The sequence below is a fragment of the Larimichthys crocea genome, unplaced genomic scaffold (genome assembly GCF_000972845.2).
Source record: "Larimichthys crocea isolate SSNF unplaced genomic scaffold, L_crocea_2.0 scaffold319, whole genome shotgun sequence".
NCBI classification, from domain to species: domain Eukaryota; kingdom Metazoa; phylum Chordata; class Actinopteri; family Sciaenidae; genus Larimichthys; species Larimichthys crocea.
In genome coordinates this window covers 415,885-438,244 of record NW_020854203.1, presented here as the reverse complement: position 1 = coordinate 438,244, position 22,360 = coordinate 415,885, and the positions used below count along the sequence as shown (strand labels likewise).

The window sequence follows — 22,360 nt, the reverse complement described above, 5'->3', positions numbered from 1 at the left end:
TTTTATCAAAACAGGCTGGCTGAAAGATGGTCACCACAATACAGACAATGCCAGAACTCTGACTGCCTCTTTTTGTTCTTCATTACTGTAATTATTTCTATTTTTTGCTGACCAATGTTACATGTTGCTGATGTTTATGAATCATGCAAAAAAAATCCTATTAAGGAGGAAGAATTATTTCATGACAATGGAGTGAACATGATTGCATGCTACAACAAGTCTTAGATAAGCATCTCCTTTTGTGCTTTTTGCAAACGTATTGTTGTATGTATTATTTTTAATAAAAAATATAAGCTTAAAAAATACTGTACATCTCCATCCTTTCATTATTCAGAAGAATATAGCAGGATAGGCATTAGGAGTGTTTTTGCTCTATATATAACTGTATTATCTGGAGGTTTGGGTGTCTGTATGTGTGTGTGCACATCTTTAAATTGATTCTTTTCAACCAATCTGTGAAGAGCTCCGAGCATCATAAATAAAGTCCCTGTTTTGCGCTGAGGTGTATTTAATATTGCATGTGCAGTGAGCAAACTAGCACACGTTTAATTTATTTGAATCTAATTTTCAAATACATAACATTGTTTGATCAGAGATGAGCCGTGTGTGTGTGTGCGCTCACATGAAACAAACTTGGTACATTCCCAAACCTGGTAAATTGCCCTTGTCAAAACAGTTCAGGAATTCCTTTCTTCAATATACAATGGAGTGCTGGTGCAGGCTATAAATCAAATGTGATATGACTCGTGGAAAAAGGAAAAAAAAAAAGAAAAGCTGCTTCTTTTTTAACTCAGTCACTGTAGTGTGTGATCATCAGATTGTGTTGAGGCTTACTGGAGAAATGGAGGGAAAGGACTTTGTCTGGCCCTCTAAACTGATGAGTAGGAGACAAAACCAAATATCTGTCCTGCTCCGCCTTGAGAACAAGTGGTGCATGAGGGGCACAGTCAGTGTGTGTGTGAAATATTGCTGATTCAGACAGAGCGTGGGACAGAAGAGCTCAGAGTCAAGAGAACAAATAAACTGGCCCCACATCGCTGTAGCTGTAATAAAAAACGGATTCACGCTGGTGAGTTGCTTTATGGCAAGTGTTAAACGTTAAGGTGTTGTTAGGTCATCTACTTTGGATCCACTGTGGCAGGAAACGGAGCCCGTGGCTACTTGTTAAATCGGGCCTAATAACTTCCTGATGCACCAGCTGCAGACCAAACACACACATTTAGCAATCGAATGTTGTCATTAACAGCCAAATATGCTGGACCAACATTCCTGTATTTTGTGCTTTCCCCGAACAACATTGGCAGAGAGGAAGCTTTGTTTCGGTCCAGGACATAATCAGGCTCTGGGAAACAGAGCGTTCAGTCTGAGGTTTTTGCCGCCGTAAGGAACTGCACGCAAACAACCCCTGCTGAGTGCTGTTCAGAGGACGGTGAGAATGGCTGTGCTGAGAGGTGGACAGAAATGCAAGCTGATGGTGGAGGTTGGGAGAACATTAATCTCACACTGACAGCAGGGCCATTAAGAAACTGCACTGAAGCAGCAAGGCTGGCCATCCGTGTGTGTGTGTGTGAAAGAGAGAGAAAGGAAGAGAGATGTGCGGTGTAATTGTGTGCAATAAATGTTTGTGTCATGGTGTGAAATATGTGTGTGATATGTGTCACTGGTGTACAGATATTTATGTGTGTGTGTGGGCGTGCAAGCTGCAAAGATTTGCTGCTGCTTGTTTTAGCTGCCTGCCTGTCCTTGATTTGAGTGTGTGGGTGAGTGGCTGCTGTCCGTAGGGTGGGTCGAGTGCAGGATGAGCTTCTGTGAGGCTGTGACGCCGCATGAGGACAGGCAGGACCGCTCAGCGTACTGAGTTATTCAGCCATATTTTCTGCCCTAAATCACTGCACCAGCCAGTGACACTAAAATCTCTGCATGTTTCTTCTGTTAAATCGGAATGTAAGTGAGAACATGATTGCTCAAGATAAACATAAAAACAAGCGAAGCCTCTAAAAAGGTAAAGTTTGACAGCAGCATGTTGTTTTGATGCTGCTGATTTCACTCGTTTTTGGAAAGTAAGATTGTTTTATTTAATATTAGGGCCTGAACAAAGTCAGACATCTGTTGTGCTGATGTGCTTTTGTTTTGACACAGATTTCAGTGAAGATGAAGATTTGGTTTCCAGAGGTTACAACCCTTTAGATGAATAAATGAAACCAGTGCTCATTAATTAATTTCATGGGAAAACTTCCCCTTGTTTTGTCGGAAGATGCCTAAAAAGTTGCCAAATCTAATGAGAATGTTGCTGCCTTTGCAACACAGAATTCAATTAACACACACCTGTCGTAACTAAATGACTTGAAAGCCATGATTTTAATGCCAAGTGTCATTAGGACAATTTTGGAAAATGGTTTGCTAAGATGCTGGATGAGACAAAGTGAGTTCAACACAGAGAGCGATGTGATGTGTTCAATCTAGCTTGGCAAAACTGAGAGGAGCAGAAACAGCTTAGTAGGTAATTGTATGACTTGTTAGATATTTCTATTTATTTTACATTTTGTAACATTTCTACCATTAAATAAATCATTTCTGATGCTACACTGACTTGTAATCAGGTGAATGGTGTCTCTGCCATTCCCACTCTGCATCCTGTATGTCTGTTCTTGCTCTATGTAACTTCGTTTTAACACTTTACAGCACTAAGTCACACACCATCAACTATTTGACTGATATTGGTGAAACTGGATCATATTTTATGGAGAAAACGTTTTCTGGTTTTCTCTCCGATGTCCTCACCTCTCAGTGATTGACAGTTTCCTGGTGGACAGTGAAGTAAACTGCAGCCAACTGTAGCTGCTGTTACCCAATGCTAGCTCATTTTGTTAGCCGGGCTTCCCGGACAGGGAGATCAGAGCCCTAAGTGTTTGTATCACTGGTGAGATTCTCATGCCCAGGGTGTCGTGCCAGAACTGGAGCTGTGTGAGCGGACAATACAACCAGGCTCAGCAGTCTTTATGGACATAATGACCGAGGTGAAGAGACCATAGAGGACATTAACAGAGGAAGCTAAGAAGAGAAAAGGAGAGAGTGAGCGAGCAAGAAGCTGCCAGACGAGTAAATGTGGGACTGACTTTTAGTGGTTGGTGAGAGCTTGGTGAAATAAAAAGCTGAAAGACAGACGCCGAGCTGGGCTGACTGCTGTTGGACTAGTCAGTAACATTAGCTGCTGCTGGGTCTGCTGTTGACCTTGTTGATGTTTGGCTGTTAGCAAAGGTGCCAACTTGCTAGTTTTTGATCATAAGTAATGTGATCAGAACAAACACACGTGCACAGCTGTCTATATTTACATACTTGTGGTATTGCACTCTGAAACTGAAAATAACATATCTGGGTATTGTTGTGTTATCATGTGCTCGCAGTCTCTCCTCTGTGTGTCTTACATAATGCTTGTTTTTACATTCCACACCGATCTGATCAATGAAATTATGTCACTTTTTTCCTCTTCGGTGGATCATATTTACAGAAATGTCATGTGATTGACATGTCATGACATAGTTTTCCTGCCAACTGGCAGTGACTTTACATATTTTTGTGTTTCGGGCAGTAAACAGTGAGGTAGTGTATGAAGCAGGTCCCACTGCAGTGTGTGTGTGTTTTAATCACGTCAACAGCTGGAGTGTGTGCTTGCCCTCTGGGTGGAGTGCATCGCTCCCGGCAGCCTGGAGGTTCTGCAGTTAAGTGTGAGCTTAAACTCCGAAAACAATGAATCATCATTATGGTGATCGGGAAGAGGACAATATCCTTATTTATTGGTTTTAGTTTTGAGATGAGCACACGGGGGTGATACAGTCTGAACTGAAGGGGTAGGAAACAGACAAAAGAGCTCCAAAAACTGGCTACAGCACGCTTCAGATTGTGTTGTCTAAGATGCTACACTCAGAATGTGTTACTAAATGGGGTGCATATATTTACATGATTTTAAAGATATGGGTCGCATTTATTAACATGCAAACCTCCTCTGGACAGCTCCCTCGCACTCAGGAGGGCCGGACCAAAGCAAAGCAATATGGAAGAAGTGGAGGGGGGAATGGAACCCACTGACAAATTCTGGCATGTTTACAAAGTTGTGCGTAACAAGGGCAGTATGGTGCGTGAATAAAAATGACATGTGGGCTTATGTGAAGCATATGGCAACAATGAAGTGTCGTGTTGTGAGGATGAGCTTGTGTGTGGCTGTGCGAGACAAAACGTCGAAGCCAGCCTGCCTTTGTTTTTCATTTTGGTTCCTTTCTCCAGCTGCCTGTTTAATATGGAGCATGACAGTGAAGCAGTGATGTTATTTGTGTGACTAAACAACAGCTCTACCCGAGAGAATCAGTGAGTTCATGTTTTACACAGCGGGATGGAATGCGAGGCTCTTCTCAAACGCTGCTGTACATATTTTACGATTCAAACTACTGAGGGTTATCTATGGATGATGATCGTGTAAACAGTGGGGTTATTACAAGGACAAGACTGTCAGTGCTGCTTTTTCTATTGTTAATGAAGACCAACACGAACCATGAAGTCATCCTCCTACTGTAATAAGTCTCGTCTGTGTATCTAAGGACTGATATACACTGACTGGCCGCTTCATTAGGTACAGATGTACAATGCAATGCGATCCAACACAACTCTACTCTTCTACTTTCATGAAGCTTCATTTTTCAGTTTACTACTGAGGTTGTAGTTATGTTTACATACATGACAGGGCTTTATACGCTTCCTCAAAGCAGGACTGATGACGGAGTTGCTGTATCTTCTTCCTCTGAGCCTCAATGTCCAAAATGGACAATGTTTCTTTGTTGTGATGAACATGTGTATTATTCCGCAGCTGAAAATAGTCCCCAACAAATGCACCGTTTTCTCCTCTTCAAGTAACTGCTGCTAAAAAACTACAGTGACAAACTGTTTCAGGACAGATTATCACAGGCTCTCAGTACTGACCTGACACAGTTCACTGAAAAAAAAGTGGAAATGAATCAACATTGGATTATTAATCCATAGCACCAATGCCAAACAACTGATGCTTTTAATTTCCACAATGTGATTTAATTTTCTCAGTGTTTTTTTTTCTTTCAACAATGTGACACTTTTTTCCTGCATAATATAATTCATATTTATGAATTATATAATTGACTCCCTCATTGTTTGCTAGGCCAAAGAAAGAAGGTCACTCTCTCCCACTTCTTTTTTTATTTAACTTTTAGTCACAATATCAGGTAAGAGAGACAGAATTGTACTTAAAATTGTTTATTCGTTAAATATATATATTTTTTAAATTATATAACGCAGTGAAAACATAACCTGTTTGAGTCCTTTGTGTGAGCCATCTTGTGCTGCTGCTTAAAAAGGAAGCATGCCTCAGGAGTATCCTGTTTATGGGGTGTATGAGTGGGTGGCTTCATTGATTTGATTGGATGTGTGAAGAAATCTCAGATAATAAAGTTAAATATTGCATGTTGTATATATACCTGGTTTGATTTGAATGTACAGTCATTTTGTTTATATTTAAGAATCAAATGAGACCTTGCTGATGCAAGCGAATAAAGAAGATTATGTATATTTACTGTAACACTGTTCACTCTCCATTGAAATGTTCTACACTGATAGGCGGGCTGTCGCAGTATATGGGATGTGTGTGATGGGAATGGGAGAGAATTGACTGCTGTTGTTTACAGTGCAGCTGTTTTTCCTGCTCACCTCCTGACCAGCCAGACGTTTTCTCCTCCATGCTACACCACACCTCAACCTTACAACAAATATCTTTGTAGTGTAAGACCTTATTTGAGTACTTGTTGTTTCAACCTGCTTTCTTACTCACAGGGGGCGTAGAACATGACCAGGGCTGCAGGATGCTCCTCCAGGAAGCTGTCAAAGGACTCATCACTCAGGTGGAAGACCGGGGAGTCTGTCTCCGACCACGGCACCTCGGGGGTCTTTGGCTGTGGCGGCTGAGGGCTGGAACAGGAAGGAGAGACAGCCAGGGCAAAATGAGGTGAAGGACATTGTAAAAAGCAGACACAGTGGAGCTAGCGTGTCATCTATACGGAGCAAAAATGGGATACAGCTGTATACTCCACCCAATACTGCGTGTCTCACACACACACACACACACACACACACACACACACACACACACACACACACACACACACACACACACACACATCTGGAATAAAGCAGCCCCGCCTTTATGACGGAGCACAGTGTTGCAATGCCAAGAATGAGTGGACACAGATATAAACAAGTTCACACACCACTTGAGCACGTATACACACACAAGTCATTTAAAAAGACACACACATTCTCTTTCTGCAATCTTTTCTCATCATCACACACTCCTGGCCTGAGCCAGTGAGCTGAAGCCACATGAGTCCTGGAGATCTTTAAAAACAATGCATTGTGCAACTGGGGTGCAAAGAAACGCTGCTGCTCCACACACTCATCTAGAATGTCATCTGTCTAATATACATCACTCTGATATGTGGGAAGCTGGAAATCGGGTCTATCAGAGACTGAAGCTGCACTTAAGCCTTATCCGATGACATCTTTAGCTTCCCTCCTCCGACCTCTGATTGGACTGGAATGTGGCATCTTGCTTACACATTGTTGCACACGTGCATCATGCAGGATGTTTATGGATGTAGAACGCTGGCAGTGACATCTTTCATAAATCAGGATCACGTAAGTTTGGCCACGCTGGAAAAGTTTCCAGATGAAGGATCACTGGAGAGCGACTGCATCCTACGATCTGAGACGTATTTATTCTGGTCAGTCATGAACAGACCAAGAGGGAGATACTTCAGCCTCCCTTTGTGTATCCTGGATCATGGCAACGAAGAAAAAATGCATGCCGGCCCTCGTGGATGAGATAATGACGATAAAACTGAAACTAACACTTCAACTGTTGACAAGGGTTGAAATTAAAGCTACAGATGCTAACACTGTCCAAAAAACCAAAAAGATGATGTCATGTCTGCAACAGCACAATTGTGCAGAAATGTTCTTTTTTTTTTTTTTGCTGAAATGCTTTAAATAGGCTGCTGAAACTGTCTGGCACATCAACACCTTCCTGGTTCAATCGACTTTTTAATTAAACAGCCGTGGTGTAGAGTAAGCCAGTCAGGGTTGGGATCAAGTAGATGTCAAGTGATGTTATGATGTTATGCACTGTACAAAAGCGATGGAATCAATGAAATCAAGGGGATGTGACCTTGCTTGCAATAAAAGAAAACTGTGCCACTGGATTCTGTACCATTAGTGTCGAATTTTCTGTCAGTGCAACGAGCAAAGGGCAGGGAAAGTGAAACTGTGTGTGGAATAAATAAAACTGAGAAAGCTGAACATAAGAGAAACCTCATCAAAACTAGGGAGGGGTGATAAACGGGGGAGAGGAGATTAAAAAATATATAATCTTTTTGCAGGGTGTCCTACATAAAGAGCACAATGGACACAACATCTGAAAATATGAACGCAGCAATTCAGACTATTCTGGAGAAACCTTTCAACCGTGTTAACTACAAAACTCCTTTTCAGCTGTTCCTCATCTGCAGCATCTCTACATGAAAAAAGGCTCCGCCACACAACATGTCGCACAGATGTGATGGGCCGTGCAGGAGGACGGTCCTCCAGCTTTTTATGGGACGTATTTATGTGTGAATGAACAATCAAAACGTAGAGGTCACTCCATTCGTGCTGGGAGTGAGAACAGACGTTTAAACCCTGGTTAATCACTGTCTATCATTTTTTAGAAAGTACACCACCCGATTTAAAAACAGCAAAAACATTCTGTCTTGATTGCCTGGCAACCACTTCTACATGATACTGCCGGGCCCTGAATTAGCAGTGTAGTAAAAGCTTTGGGCTGGGAGGGAGTTGTTATGCCTCTGGGCTTAAGAGTGAAGCTGGAACGCATCCTCTGCCTGTCCTGCTCCGTTTCCTGTAATAGCTGTGAAATCCCTGCTCTGTACCCTCTAGCTGCAGCCCTGTGGACAGTCGTGGCTTTCCTGCCAGAGCCTTAACATGAGTGGAAAGGGGAGACGAGGGAGAGAGGGGGTGGCAGGAGAGCCAAGACGTGGTGGGAGGTGAGGGGTTGCGGGCAGAGAGTGTGAGCCAAGGTGAGAAGAAAAAAAAATGAGACAATAACAAGAGTAGGTGTAGATTGATGTCACCATGGCAAGGTGAGACAGGGTGAGGAAAGGGAAGGAGAGGTGTGATGAAGACCACAGTAGAAGGAAAAGGGTGATGCCAGCCATGCAAGGTGAGAACACACAAAGGAGTTTACTGATTGTTAGAGACAGAAAGCAGAATGCAGTCTGGCTCCGTTCTGTCTTTTTATTTGCTTAAACAGCTTTGGACACAAAAACCCCGAAGTCTGCACTTTAACAAGTCTGAATGCATCTTTGGGGGGTGAAGTGATTAGGATAATACTCACTTCTTCATCCAGTCTGCGATATCCTTGGCTGTGGCTCCGTAGTTTTCGTAGTGGTGGAGGAACTTCCCCTTCCTAAAAGACAAAACAGAGCACAAGAACAAGATCATCTCAAAACCATATGTCAGCAATGAACACCATTAGAGATTCAGTCCTGTTCAAAGACTTCTCAAACCCCTGCCAATATCAGATGTGTCACTGATGGAAAACAGACGTGTAGAAAAAAGGATTTTACTGCTTTTATTTCTTCAATGTAAAGCAATACCCCACCAAAAAGCTGAGCGTTATAAAAACGTTACCAACTCAAAGTCTCCGCACAATATACAGTGCTGAACACATTTATTAGACCACCAGCCAATGTAAAGTTTATGTCACAGCTGCCCTAAATTAACATTGGTAATTACCAAAATCATTTTTTTTATGTTGCTGTAATGGTTATTACAGCAGTAATAAGAAGCTATGTAGAAGCTATTTAACCAAAATGATATTTTTAATGCTAAAATATAATTATTATTGTTATCTATGAATTTACTTTTAGAATAAAACTGAAAAAATAGTAAAGCACATGTCAAATTATAGTTATTTACTTGCATTCCCGAACAGAAGATTTAGTTTTAGTGCTTTAATGTTATGCTTGATTCATTTCTGACTTCTCAGAGAAGCCCAGTGAGCCGCCTCAAATTTGGGTATAAAAAGGTGAATTCAAGTTTAAAATTTCTCATTCCTGTTTAAAATGGTGAGAGCGTCAAGAGCTCACTGAAAATGAAAGAGTCCGCGTTAAAGCACTTATGATGCTGGATGGCCTCTGACACGTGGTCTAATACACACTACTTCCAGCTAAGATTTGGAGCGATGAGGAGGCAACACTGCAAGAAAGCTGGCAACGATTGTTTCAAACCAAGCAGCAACCTGTGGCTGTGCAGTGAAGCCAATATGGAAGTGTCAAAAACTGCAGTACCTCAAACGTCCACTTGAGGCTGGCTACAGAACGAGTCAGTCTCCATAAGTCCCCATGTTCAAATGTCCAACTTCACAGCAGAAATAATGTTTACAGCCTGGTACAATTAAGTACAATGATATTAAGACTAACGGGTAGGTACCATTACAGATGACTTGTTTGAGCAATCAGGCTTCATTTCTTTAACAAACCTTCTCAAATACAACAGTGCTCATTGTCATCGACAAGACTAAATTAGCATGATTTTAACAAAGTGATGGTTTAAGTGAGGACATATCTGATCAAAACATAAAAAAACAGGCCAGAGAATTCAGCCTGACCAAAGACTGTGTGACAACTTTCAGTGCTTGATACTTTTTGATACTTCATGCTAAGGACACAACTCAGTCAGCACTCCAAAAGCAGTGAGGTTTGATTCCTCATCACTTCCTGCTGAATGTGTGATGGGCAAAAAGGATGCCGAGTACAGTCATAACAGGTCAGACCTTTGAGAGAGAGAACAGCTCAAAGCCAAAAGGAAATGTTTTATGAGAGCTGACAAAAAGCTCTGACCAAAAGTTCAACAGTGATTGATACTCTTTCCCTCTGTCCTCTGTCTACAATTCTGTATGTTAGCTTAAAAGTGCATATAAGAAATGCCAGCGAGCAGTCGTAATGCATTTGAAATGAGTTGGAAGCATCTCCTCGGCTGCACAGCCTGAAAAGATTCAAAACGTAAGCAGATTTTCTTCATAGGAATAAGTTTATCTACTCGGCTATTCGCTGTGACTAAATGAAGGCTGAGAGGCGGGCGCGGTGGCTCATCCCGGTGCTGAAGGATCAGTGCCGATTGTAACCAGCTGTAATTCTTGCCAACACAGAAGTGGTGACGACCGCAGTTACAGGCACAGAGTGGACACTATAAAAGGTGATACGTTATTACACACACTGGATTTGGACCTAAAAACTTACATTTCAAGTGAACTGACTAGTGTGGCGGAGAGCGGCTGCTTAGAATTCAGTCAGAGAGATTTATGAGCGACTCTGCACTCTATACGCTTTATCTCTGCTGCTGTAAAATACACCTTGTAAAATCAAGTTGAGAAAATGTGAAGTGAACATCATTAGCTCGACTGTCTGCTTTTTTTCTTGGTTAAAAAGGACACAGGAAGGACGAAGAAGAAAGAAATACTTCCACTTTTATTGTTTGTTCAGTTGATAGAAAGTTGAGGTGTGTGTGCTGCTCTGTGGAGGAGGAAGCCATCTTAATCTGCAGGACAGGAAAAGGTAAAAAGTCCTTGAGCGCAGCTACAGCGGGTGCAACGGCGAGATAACTCCAGTGGTGTGTTGATGCCGATTTACCCTGCAGTGATTAGCTGCTGTTTATCAGTGAGGGGCTCATTACTGAAGCCAATGGGCTCGGATGGTCGTTAGCTAGACCTGCGCTGACACTAATGTGCTCCCAGCTAACGGACTGGCTCGGGCTCAGATACACATGAGTGCGCGGGGCGTGCGTGGGAACCTGCACACGCTTTCACACAAGGAAGGAGGCGAGCACACACACACACACACACAGACACACACAGACACACACACACGCACACACGATGCCTAACCACAGAGGCACTGAATCAGTCCCGGTCTAATTAAAAGGCCAGACTGGAAAGAGAGAGTGTTTAATGTGGAAATGGGGATGATAAAGCTCGAGCAGGGGAATAAGAAGTGGAGAACAAAGCGGGAGCCACGAAGCAGCCGCATACCGTTAACGACACTGTAAATATGAGGATGGTGCAGGTTGCTCGGGCTGGGGGGTCCGCAATAACAAACAATATCAGTCACACTCTCAGCCCCTACTGTGCATATGAGTCTGTATGCATATTCACACTAAGGCTGATCAGTAAACTGAAATGATCAGATTACATCAGAAATTTCATCCTAACAAAAACAGTGAGCAACGCAGAGGCCTAGTGCTACATCAACGTCACATACAGCCTTAAGATGTTCTTAAAGATGAGAAAACTTTGCTTCTGGCTTATTAATATTTAAAAGCGCTGACTTGTTTTGAGTCTTCAGGCAGATAACGGCACTGCGTGAAATCACCCCCTCCAGTCTTTTCAATGGGGCAGCTCCAATCACACAGTGTGGTTCAAGCTGTGGCAAAAAAAGCTGAACTTCAGCTAAAGCACAATGCGCTGCCTCGGCCAATCAAGTACAAACAAGCAAATATACCTGGTGTTGCAACAAAAGATAGAATCAGTCCTGTTGTGAAAGCTTTCAGGAGTTGTAAAATGTTCTAATATTTGAAGTCTAATGGGCTTTCAAAGTCATAGATCTGGTCCTTAAAATGGCTATTACCTGAACAAACACCTCTGCAGTCTCTTACACTGTGTTTTTCAGTCAGCATACCCAGTATTGCAACGTCTATGAGTACAAAAATGGCTTCACCGACAAGAAAAGAAGCCAACTAAAAGTTCCTAAAGTAAACCAGCCAGTCTGAATGGTTAATTTTGTCCAACCAAAACTCCAAAGAAAAGCAACAAATCATATCAAGGGGGAAACTGGAACACAGGAATCATTTTGGTTTGAAAAATTAGTCCGCATTCTGACAGTATCCAGCCCTGCAGCGAAAACACATTTTTGGAGTGGACGTAGTCCGTTTGAACTATTTCCACTACTCTACCTGTTGAGTTCTGGCTTTGTTGATTTCATGTACCAGCTTCTAAATCTGTGTCTGGCTCATAATTTACCCTGCAAAACAGAGACACAAATAAGTTTCTTTTGGTTTGTGTCTGAGGGTTTAGAGATTTAGTTGAGAGACACAGACAGTAAATGAGAGTGAAGGAGCGCCAGCATCGATAAAATCAGTTATTCAGCGAAATATAAAAAAGGCCTGATTGTTTCACAGCGGTTAGGTTCAGTATAAACAGACACGTCCCCAGCAGCCCCCCTCACTCCACCACCATCACAACACCGCTGCACAACTTTGCACTGATTCAGCACAGTGCTGGATTCTGTCTGAATGTACCCTTACTTCAATGACAAGTTATCAAAAGCGCAATAATTATTTTGGATATCACCTAATCAATTAACCAGCTCTCCTTAACAGCTCCACCTGTTTGTCCTCCTTGCTTTTTGAAAGTGGCACCCAGCCTCACCTAACAGTGCTGACCCCAACCCTCCTGTGAGTTAATTTTTTTCAAAGGGAATATCTGATAATCCCAAAGCTTTTCACAAACTTTCTCTTTTACACCGGGTAGAAGTGAGTTCTCAACCTCTAGGGTAACCATTGCACGGTGCAAGTCTGTCACCATCATGTCTGCTGGTGCTTAAGAGGCCCGGACTGGACTTTCCGTTTGAAGTGGCCCTACTCTGATGTTCTGAGCCTTGGAAGTGAGGGCTGAGCCTAAAGTGAGACGGATGAGAGGACTCGACTCACTCAAAGTAGCAGAAGGTCGGGTAGCCTTTGACGTTGTACTCCTGCTTGAGGCCGTCAAACTCAGCCGGGTGCACATTCATCCCCGCAAGTACCTAAAAAAAAAAACAAAAGAAGAGGGGAAAATAAGGCGTGGGTTGTTATAGAGTTAAGAAAAGCAAAGGCAGAGAGACAAGAAAGAGAAAGGACACGAGACATCAAAACAGGTCAGTCATCATCACAGGGCTACAAAATACAAAGATGGATTACTGAGAGTATGAAAAGAGACGGCGCTGAGAAACAACACGAGGCTTGAGGATAATGAAAGTTGATGAGCGGGGCTGTAATCAAACACTCACTTTTTGTGATAAACTTTCGGTTGACATTTTAATTTAAATAGCAGACAGAACATGAGCAATTTACAATAAACAGTCAGCAAACAGCTAGAAGTGATTACCATATACAAGAAACACCATTAATTAGGTGTACAAACATGCTATTTTTTTTAGATCTTTAATAGATTTCGAATACTAAATGCATTTGCTTTGCGTCTAGAATACTGTCCTGCTCATAGACCACCATCTATAACCATTTATCCTTTGCAGAGTCAGAGGTGGCTGGAGCCGATTCCAGCTGGCATTGAGGTACAAAGTTGGGACAGGTTGCCAGTTCATCACAGGGCTGACACACAGAGACCAACAACCATCACACTCATAATCAGTCCTAGAGGCAGTGTCTCTAATTAACATGCATATCTTTAAACTGTGGCAAGAAACATCCAGAAAGGGGTCATTTAAACAAACTGTATAATATTCAAACACAAATAAAAACATTTTGTTTTGGTATAAGCAGACATCCATGGGAAATAAAAACATGACATTTCAACTAATTTATCTGAAAGTAGAACTTTATTAAGTTGTAATTATTTTATTGAACAATATTATGTAGTCCACAGGCTCAAATGTCATTAGTCTTGTGTCTGGGCTCTAAAGTGTGGTCCAGGGTTGTAGAAATCATCTCTGCATGTGATAGAGGAATGCATAGTGCAGGTAGGGGGCGTGTGATTGAGGAATAGTATAGATGTTCAAGTGTACTCGCATGAAATCTGGTTGTTTTAGTCAAGATTGTGCTAAAATATATTTTACCCAACTATATTTAGGTTCCCTGTTAAGGGTCAACCCTCAATTTAGTAAATTCATTGTTTATTTCCGTTTATTCCCATAAATTCCTGTTTATTCCCAGGGAAGGTTTCCAATTTTGAAAATTCCCAGAAATTTGCAACCCTAGTTACATGTCAAGCATGTTTGCTGTGAGAATGGTGTGTTAGCATTAAGTTTAAAACCTGATTGTGCAAGTTAACCATGAAATAATTTGTTTCACTGACTTGTAATTAGGTGAACGGTGTCTCTGTCAGTCACACTTTGCCCCCGTATGTCTGTTCTTGCTCTTTGTCACACCACCAACTATTAACTATGTGGGCAGCAATCAAGAGTAAACATGGGAGTGACTTTTAGTGGTTGGTGAGAGCTTGGTGAAATAAAAGCTGAAAGACAGACGCCGAGCTGGGCTGACTGCTGTTGGACTAGTCAGTAATATTAGCTGGCTGCTATGTCTTGTTTTGTTGACTGTGCTTGGTGTTTGGCTGTTAGCAAAGTTGTTGTTGTCTCTAGTTGTCTATCATGAGTAATGAGAGTTTAGCATGACAAGAATCCAGCCATTAGTTTTGGAGGCATGCACTAAGGTTTTGGTCTGAGGAAACTTTTGACCTCTCTGCGGTGTGATAAAAACAGTCAGGAAAATGCAAATTTCATCCAACCAATAGCTGAAAAATGTCATATTGAACCAAAAGGTCAAACTATACTAAAGTATTATTAGTATTATTCAGTGTATTACATGTTAAAAGGTGATTTTCTGCAGGGATAAAACTCCTGTGTGTGAAGCATTTGCTTCACTGTCCTGTGATATGACAAAATATTGTGTCCTTTAACAGGATGTAGTCTTCCATCCTGAAATAATACCTAAAGCACAGTTTACACTTTGCAGAACCCCCACTGCTTGTAGGAAAATAAATCATGAGTGAGTTTCCAGTACACGCATAAATCTATCTCTGATATGAAATCAAACAGCTTCCCAGGCTCCCTTTGAGGAAGAACTGTGCAGAACACTGTTCATGACAAAAATAGCTTTGAGAATGTCCATGAGTCACAGCGAGCGAGCTCTGCCTTTTCCACCTATTTCAAATTGGCAGTGTTCTTCAACAATACCTGTTATAGAGAACGTACAGAAACTGGTACTGAGAGATAACCCCAATACACCTACAATACAGAAACACTTGAAACAACTCCCACTCATTAATAAGTGAATTTTTTTAGCTATTTCAGCTGCAACACTCGAGACATGTTCCCTCTGTCCATGAAACAGAAACGAGAAATGTGTAATACGACTTGGCTGACCACCAATTCTTTATTCAAACCTTTCACTTCTTTACACATTACTCTCTTGCAATAACAGGCACAGTCCCAATTATCTCTCTGAGCCACGCACGCACGCACGCACGCACGCACGCACGCACGCACGCACGCACGCACATCCACTTGAGAGGCTTACATTTTCACTCCCCATAAGCTTGATAATCAGACAAACATGTTAGTTATCATTTCATTTATTTTCTGCTTTGTGTGAGGCGAACAAGATGCACTACTCCAGTTCAGGGTTTCTCCTGGACTTTCACTCCGAGATTCTTCTTCTTCTTCTTCTTTCAGGCGTTTATGAGCACAAAGTATTTCTTTGCCTGGCCGATCACATAAACCTCCAGTTGCATCTCTCCAGTGGAGTTTAAAAACATTTCAACAACTGGGAACAGAGTGCTGAGCCTCTTTGCCAAAGCTTGATTACTATTATAATACTGCCTGTCTGCTAACTGACAACATGGGTGTTTAGGGGACCCCATGAGACCAGGGAGGAGAAGAAAACAGGATGAAATTCAGGAGGCTGAGGAAAAGTTAGGAAGTAAACACAAAGACTGGGCAGACTGAACTGACATTTAATCTATACAGAGGTTGTGAACTTCAGCTGGAAGCACATTAGCCCTTAATTGTGGCTGCAGGTGCCAGCTAAAAACAAGTAAGAAACAATACAGTCACTGATAATATACCTGCACAATAACATAAAGCACTAAAATCATTAAAGCCAGACTTTGAAGCAGGATTTGGAAGGCTTCTGAATGAACTACTGAAATTGCTCGGGTGGGTCGATGCAAACCAAAACACAGATGAAGTATAAGTCACGTCAATCAAGTGCCAAGGCCGCCGTCTGGGTTTATCGTGCTGAATCGGAATCTATAGTGCAAAACTTGCTGAGCTCTCGTGCGTGTTTCTGCCTGAAACGTGACTCAGGAGAGCTTTCAGTCAGGTCAGTGACAGAGTGCACTCGTTCAGACTGCCAAGCCAACCGTCCAGACATTCACTGCTGACACATCTCGTCTAATCTGCTAACATCGGAGAAGGACGGCCGCAGATCTGTTAATGCAATAAGACAGTGGGTCCAGTGTGTGTGTGTGTGTGTGTTGGGGGGGTTAGCACACTCACATATTTCCCCTTGGTCTCTGTGGCCGCTTGCTGGAAGATGGGCTGCATTCTCTTACAAACTCCGCACCCTGCAACCAAAACAGGCAACAGCAGAAGTTATTACAGAGAACTCAATAGGAAGCGTTGCCCTGACAGCGTCGATACATGTGTCAAAAGATTTCCCATTGTCTCTCAGGGGAATTGTTTTGTTTTTTTGTCAATAGCAGCTCACAGTGTGACATCTCCTGTGAACGATGATCTGCTGAAAACTACTGACCGTGACTAAGCACAACATAAGGAAAAGCCAATGTAAAATATTACTATTGAGCAACAACAGGGAGCCGAGGCACTCGCCTGCTTGCTGACTTAACACAATTAAACTGGTGTCATGAGGTCAAACAACAGTTTTGTTAATCGATTAATTGTTAAATCTGTTAAGGAAAGATGCCAAACACTCTCTGTTTGCTTTTCTTAGGTTGCTTCTGTTTGAGCTTACTGCAAATTATATAGTAGGTCCGAACAAGTAATCTGAGTGGTCAACAAGACATTTAGAATGTGTTTCAATCAGCATGACAGCACACCTGCCTCAGCACTAAAAATATTACTCATTGTCACATCTTAAAAATAGATAAACACGCATCTGAATTTCAGTTTTCAACTTTCTTTAATAAATATATTGGATTTTGTGGAACTGTTAGACCGCCTTAGTAATATAGGTGTGCGCCTCGTTGATACAGGTGTGCGCCTCGTTGATACAGGTGTGCGCCTCGTTAATACAGGTGTGCGCCTCGCTGATACAGGTGTGCACCTTATTTGTGATCAAACAGTACAGTGAGCACAGAGAAAATGTTTTTAAAGACTAAAGATGGACTAATATACTGAAGAGGAATATGCGATACTGCGGCCTTTTTTTATTATTATTATTTTTATAAACTGCAATGTATTTGTACAAGTTAGTTTGAAACAACGACGTTTGTTTTTTAAGCAAAATTAGTGTTTCCACTAGTGAGTGTGTTGTCTCGTGTCTGGGCGAGACAGAACTTTAGCTTGTTGTTTGTTTTGAAGCGAGTTTCTATCAAGCGGAGCTGTCTTTATGGAGTTCGTTCTTGCCGGCAGAAACAACGAACAGCCAATCAGCTAACAGACGGGCGGACCCAGCGTGTGGAAACAGCCTATCATATCCCTGGACGTCACCAGTAACAGGCAAACAGCCAATCATTCAGCAGCTGTGTAGTTCGGTTGCGGTTCCATGTTGGTTTGTTTACAAAGGAGTAGCATGCAGTGAGAAGCCGGGAGGAGAGCAGAGGCGGCCGCTATGTAGCGGAGACTGGCACCGGTAGTATAGTAATCCACGGTAGTACCGTCGTGTAAAATTTCTAGTATAGTAGCGACGGTTATGATTTGGCACCGCGGGGTACCGGGTATACCGTGGGTATCGTGCAACTCTAATGCTAATATTAAATAGTGATTACATGGATCTTCTTTCAACTCATTTTGACATTTGGACTTTACAACACTGTGGACATGTTTAGATAACATCCTCCATCAGCTGTGCTGACACAGCACTATTAGCTTAAAGATCATGGATTTAGGAGCAGAATCTGTCCACGGAAAAATGATTTTATTCAGCAGATATCTTAGTCACAACAAGACTGAACGAGCAAAGCAGTTTAGCGTTTATATGTGTGCATTTATTCAGTTTGGAAACTCCATGAACGTTCATCTCCACTGCGAGGTTGTTACCAAGGCCCAGATTACTTGGTAAAGTAGTAAATTGTATTAATTTGCAGTTTTGCTAAGTATGCCCCAGTTTGTTCATTAAAACCACCCACTGTATTTTCTCTTTTCAAATGAGGCATCTCATGTAATAGAGTTTTCACATTTTGTGGACAAAAGCTGCTGTCAGTTTCCCCTGGCACGCTGTCTTCAGATCACAATACATTCAAGCAGTGTAGCAGGAGAGCGCCGCTTGTCTCAGTTATTACGAGCTACTGAACACTGTGATAATGAAAAGGACTCACAGGGAGCATAGAACATCATGAGGACAGGCCTCTCATCTTTCTTCAGCAGCTTCCTGAAGTCCTTAAAAGGAGAATGAGAGGGAGAGGATGATTCAGAAGATTTCTAAACAAACGAGGTATACAGCACATAAAACAGCTGAACGTGTAAATGCTAAATATATCCAAGAAAAAACATCACGAATGTTGACTAAAGCTTAAAGTCAGCGATCACACGCAACATCGATTCCTCTGACAGGTTCCTCCAGGGTACATTTCCCAAAGTATCTCCCGGTTTAGCATACAGAGCTTTAAAATAACTAAGCACACCATCACTTCTGCCTCTTCAGCACTTTATTAGTCTGCGTATATTACACAGAGTCACCACATCAGCAAAGAAAGAAAAGACTTTCTTCTTTGGGTAGCAGGTAGATCAGCCCCCATACTGCTTTCTCTTCTTCATCATCACCTTCGTGAGCTCAGCTACTTCCTTAAAAAAAAACATACTCAGCACAATCTTTTGTTGACACGTTCAACAAGCCCCGAGGCATGAGTGGACGAGCGGGCGAGAGCCGACAGGACTGCTGTTCATTAAATCAAAGCCCTTTCGAAGTGTTGTCAGGCCGTGGGTGGATGTGATACGAGTGCCATCTGACGGGGCTGGGCTGACTGGAAATGTTTGTAGGCTGTGTTAGCGCATAGACAGGTTGGTGTTAGGCTCTGTGAACTAAGCTGGACAGCTCTTTGATGATGCCCTGATATGTTGCTTTTATGTGTGTGGAGGGGATTGTGCTGCAGAGGTGGATATGCTGCTGTGTCAACTTCAAACACTGATCAACAGGACAGGAGAGGAGAGGTGGACGCTGCATCACATTAACCACTTCCTGGCTCTCTTATCATCACAGTGGTTGCATACACAACTCAAAAGGTTGTTCAGGTCACTACTTACTTTTTCTGTCTCTATGTGGACAACATCTTTTGCTTCAGGGTTCTCCTCCCACAGCGGGGGTCCTGACGGGTCTTTTAAGAATGCTACCATGGACTGGAAGGAGGGGAGAAAAAAAACACAGAAAAGGATGATGAATTGGTGAGAGTCCAGACAAAGGCAACAACTTGTTGCTGGCACAAAGTCATCCTGTAAACAACGGAGCAACTGGCGATGATTTACTTGAGCAAGTTGCACAAGTCGCACGTACACCGAGTGGGGGCAGCGCTGTAGGCTGTGCCAGGTGGAAGCTCGCAACACGTTTGTGTATCCAAGAGGTACAAAAGCTACTCCAATACCTTTAAGTGTCTGGTAATGGGCTTGGTAAAGCTCCCTGTAAATATAATGAACCATATGTCTACAGAGGGAACAGCAGGACATATTTCAATTCAGCAGCACTATAACAATGACAGCATGGACGCGGGCGGAATACCTAATTATTATGATGTTGTCATCAGGATTACTCTGTAATGGTTTAAACATGGACTTTTGGTGTTTTAATTTTTTGGGGGCCTTTCCATCTGCCAAGGAAAGAAATATGAGCGAAGCATTAGCGAGGAGAATAACAACATTAAACACGCAGCAACAGCTCTCTGTTCTCCTTTTGACATGTTCCACATCAACTCTGAGTCAGTTCTACTTATTTTAGAGAATAGAAATATGGATGAACACTTCTGAATTACAATTTGATTCCAAACAGGTCAACTTGATTGAAAAAAAAAAGAAGGATGTTTTGGTTGGTGACCAGGCCTAAATAACTGTAGCCAGCAAATGTAGAAAGCTGTAGCTAATACAACGTTATAACGTTGGCCAATCACCATAATGAAAATGGCTGTTTATATGCTCTCTAAATATTGGTGCCTGTACTATTTATGCTTGGCCAAAGATGGTTTGCCAGAGAGAGAAGTGACACAAACAGTTGCTTATTTACTCGTTCAGCAGTTACAACATTATCGCCGTGTTTCTCACCACCTGACAGATGTCCAATATTCACTCTGTTTTCTGTCTCTACCAGCTCCTGAGGGAAATATCTGACTCGAGCTGCTAAGTGCTTCACTGTGTTCACCGGCTAGTAGCTCACCGAGTCTGTCTGCTGTTGGGTGCTGAGCAGGTCGCGTACACGTGACGGGGATCAGTTTTTATGCACTCCTCTCACAGATAAGTACCCTCTCTGTTCAGTTAATCAAACTTTTGGCCTACAGGGATTTTCCTTTTTGAACTGGGACACTTTGATCCTGACTCTATAGTTTAGATACTTTTAATTTTTGAATAGAGTGACTGTCTGCTGATACTGGACATTTTTTTTTTTTTTTAAATCATAATTTTTGTAATAACCTCTCTTAAACTTTTATATTTGCCTTGTGGTTTTTAACTCTGATTGTGCAGTTTTTTAGAGTGCATCCTAGGCTATTTTTAAACTTAGGCGCCGTTGTCCAGGCTTTTAATATATTTTACTCATTCCTAGTTTTATCTTAATCTAAACTAACCTCACCACACACGCTGAGATTTCAGGGGTTTTTCTGCTGCTATGGATGAAAATGAGGCTTTGGGAATGAGAGGGCATCAAAACAGCAAAGTTGGAAGCAGGACAGCTGAACAATGAGCTGAAACAGTGTAAAGAGAGCTGAAGGTACATGTCACAGTGGCAGATTCACATCTCTGTTTGTTCTTTCACGGTGTTTTCACGTCGTTTGATACATTGCTATAATAAAAATATTCATTAAAGCCTCTATAATTAATATCCAACTAAATGTGACCTACATTTGGACTTTCATGGTCTAAACTAAACATCAAGCAACCTACAGTGAGTCTGTCATGTAGACACAACAAACAGAGCTATGCAGACCAATAATGTAAGCCTTTATTCATTTATAGAAGCGTTAATTTCAACTGAATGAATAAAATACAGTAAATGAACACAGACACACTGGGCTCCAGGGGAAAGTATAGTCAAATATTGTGCTGCACTTGAACACCTGGTCAAAAAATGCTTGGTTAAAGACTTCACTCACCTTAGAGGTAGCAGGCCTGTTGTACTCTGTGTGGAACGTCCCATCTCTGCAAAACACAGGAGTAACCGGTGAACAACATGCTTCTTAAGCTGCCGACGTGATAGAACTTTCCAGAAAGCACTGAGGTGTGAAAAAGTCTGACAGCCAGCTGAATTTCTGGTTACTCACTTGTAATGCAACAGCTCTGCTCCCCCACGTTTGGAGCTCGGGTCCACCTTCACTTTCTTACAGAGTTTACGGCCCTCTGAATCTCTGAGAGAGAGACAAACACACAGACAGACAGACAAAAACAATTACAAAACATGTCCTGGAATGCTACAATTGGACAAAATTAATAAGGTTATTTTGCTCGTAGTGCCACTATGATTCATTGTTTGTACTATGTGCTTAATTCAGTTTATTATGCTTTGCCAACATATTTTTTTGTTGCAATAAAGCTGCACTAAATTAAATTAAGAACGGAGGTGAGAAGACGCTGCATGGAGACATAACCGCATTAACATTTCATCACATCAATCCAATCAATGTACGGAAAAACATGGCTCAATGATCTGTTTATTAGTAACTCCAGAGTGCAAAACAAACATCAGCAATGAAGAAGAAAAAGTGTGTAAAATGCAGCAATGTATATAATGCACAGAGGCACATTTCTGTAAGTGAAAATAGGCTGGAGTTGGAGTTGGAGTGGAAATATGCATCGAGCCACCTACGCACACTTTACACTTGCTACAGTGAGGCATAATCAGCAGTATGAAACACTATTCCTCCCCTGTAAATAAAGAGCATCCAGGAAATATGCATTCATTTAAAAGAGAGAAAGAGAGAGAGAGAGAGAGAGAGAGAGAGAGAGAGAGAGAGAGAGAGGGCTGACGCTAACGAATTCAAAGAGGTGGAATTCAATTAAGGCTCTAAAACCCACAAAGTGCCAAATATGTTCAGTGGAGATCTGTATGTACAGATAGTATTTGGACCCTGTGCCTAGTGTCATATTCT

At 42.0% G+C, this 22,360-nt stretch overlaps 1 protein-coding gene across 2 annotated transcripts in view; it reads right to left on the bottom strand.

Annotated features, from left to right (window-relative positions):
- The window catches only part of pdia5 (protein disulfide isomerase family A, member 5), a 62,285-nt gene that overhangs the window by 20,798 nt on the left and 19,127 nt on the right, over nt 1-22,360 (bottom strand). For both annotated transcript variants that reach the window (XM_027276129.1, XM_010729896.3), the window contains exons 4-11: nt 21,536-21,619; nt 21,368-21,413; nt 19,320-19,412; nt 18,395-18,455; nt 16,395-16,462; nt 12,832-12,923; nt 8,462-8,533; nt 5,849-5,985 (exon numbers count right to left, since the gene is read on the bottom strand). In XM_027276129.1, coding sequence (XP_027131930.1) covers nt 5,849-5,985; nt 8,462-8,533; nt 12,832-12,923; nt 16,395-16,462; nt 18,395-18,455; nt 19,320-19,412; nt 21,368-21,413; nt 21,536-21,619 — 653 coding nt within the window. The remainder of the gene's footprint in view (nt 1-5,848; nt 5,986-8,461; nt 8,534-12,831; nt 12,924-16,394; nt 16,463-18,394; nt 18,456-19,319; nt 19,413-21,367; nt 21,414-21,535; nt 21,620-22,360) is intronic.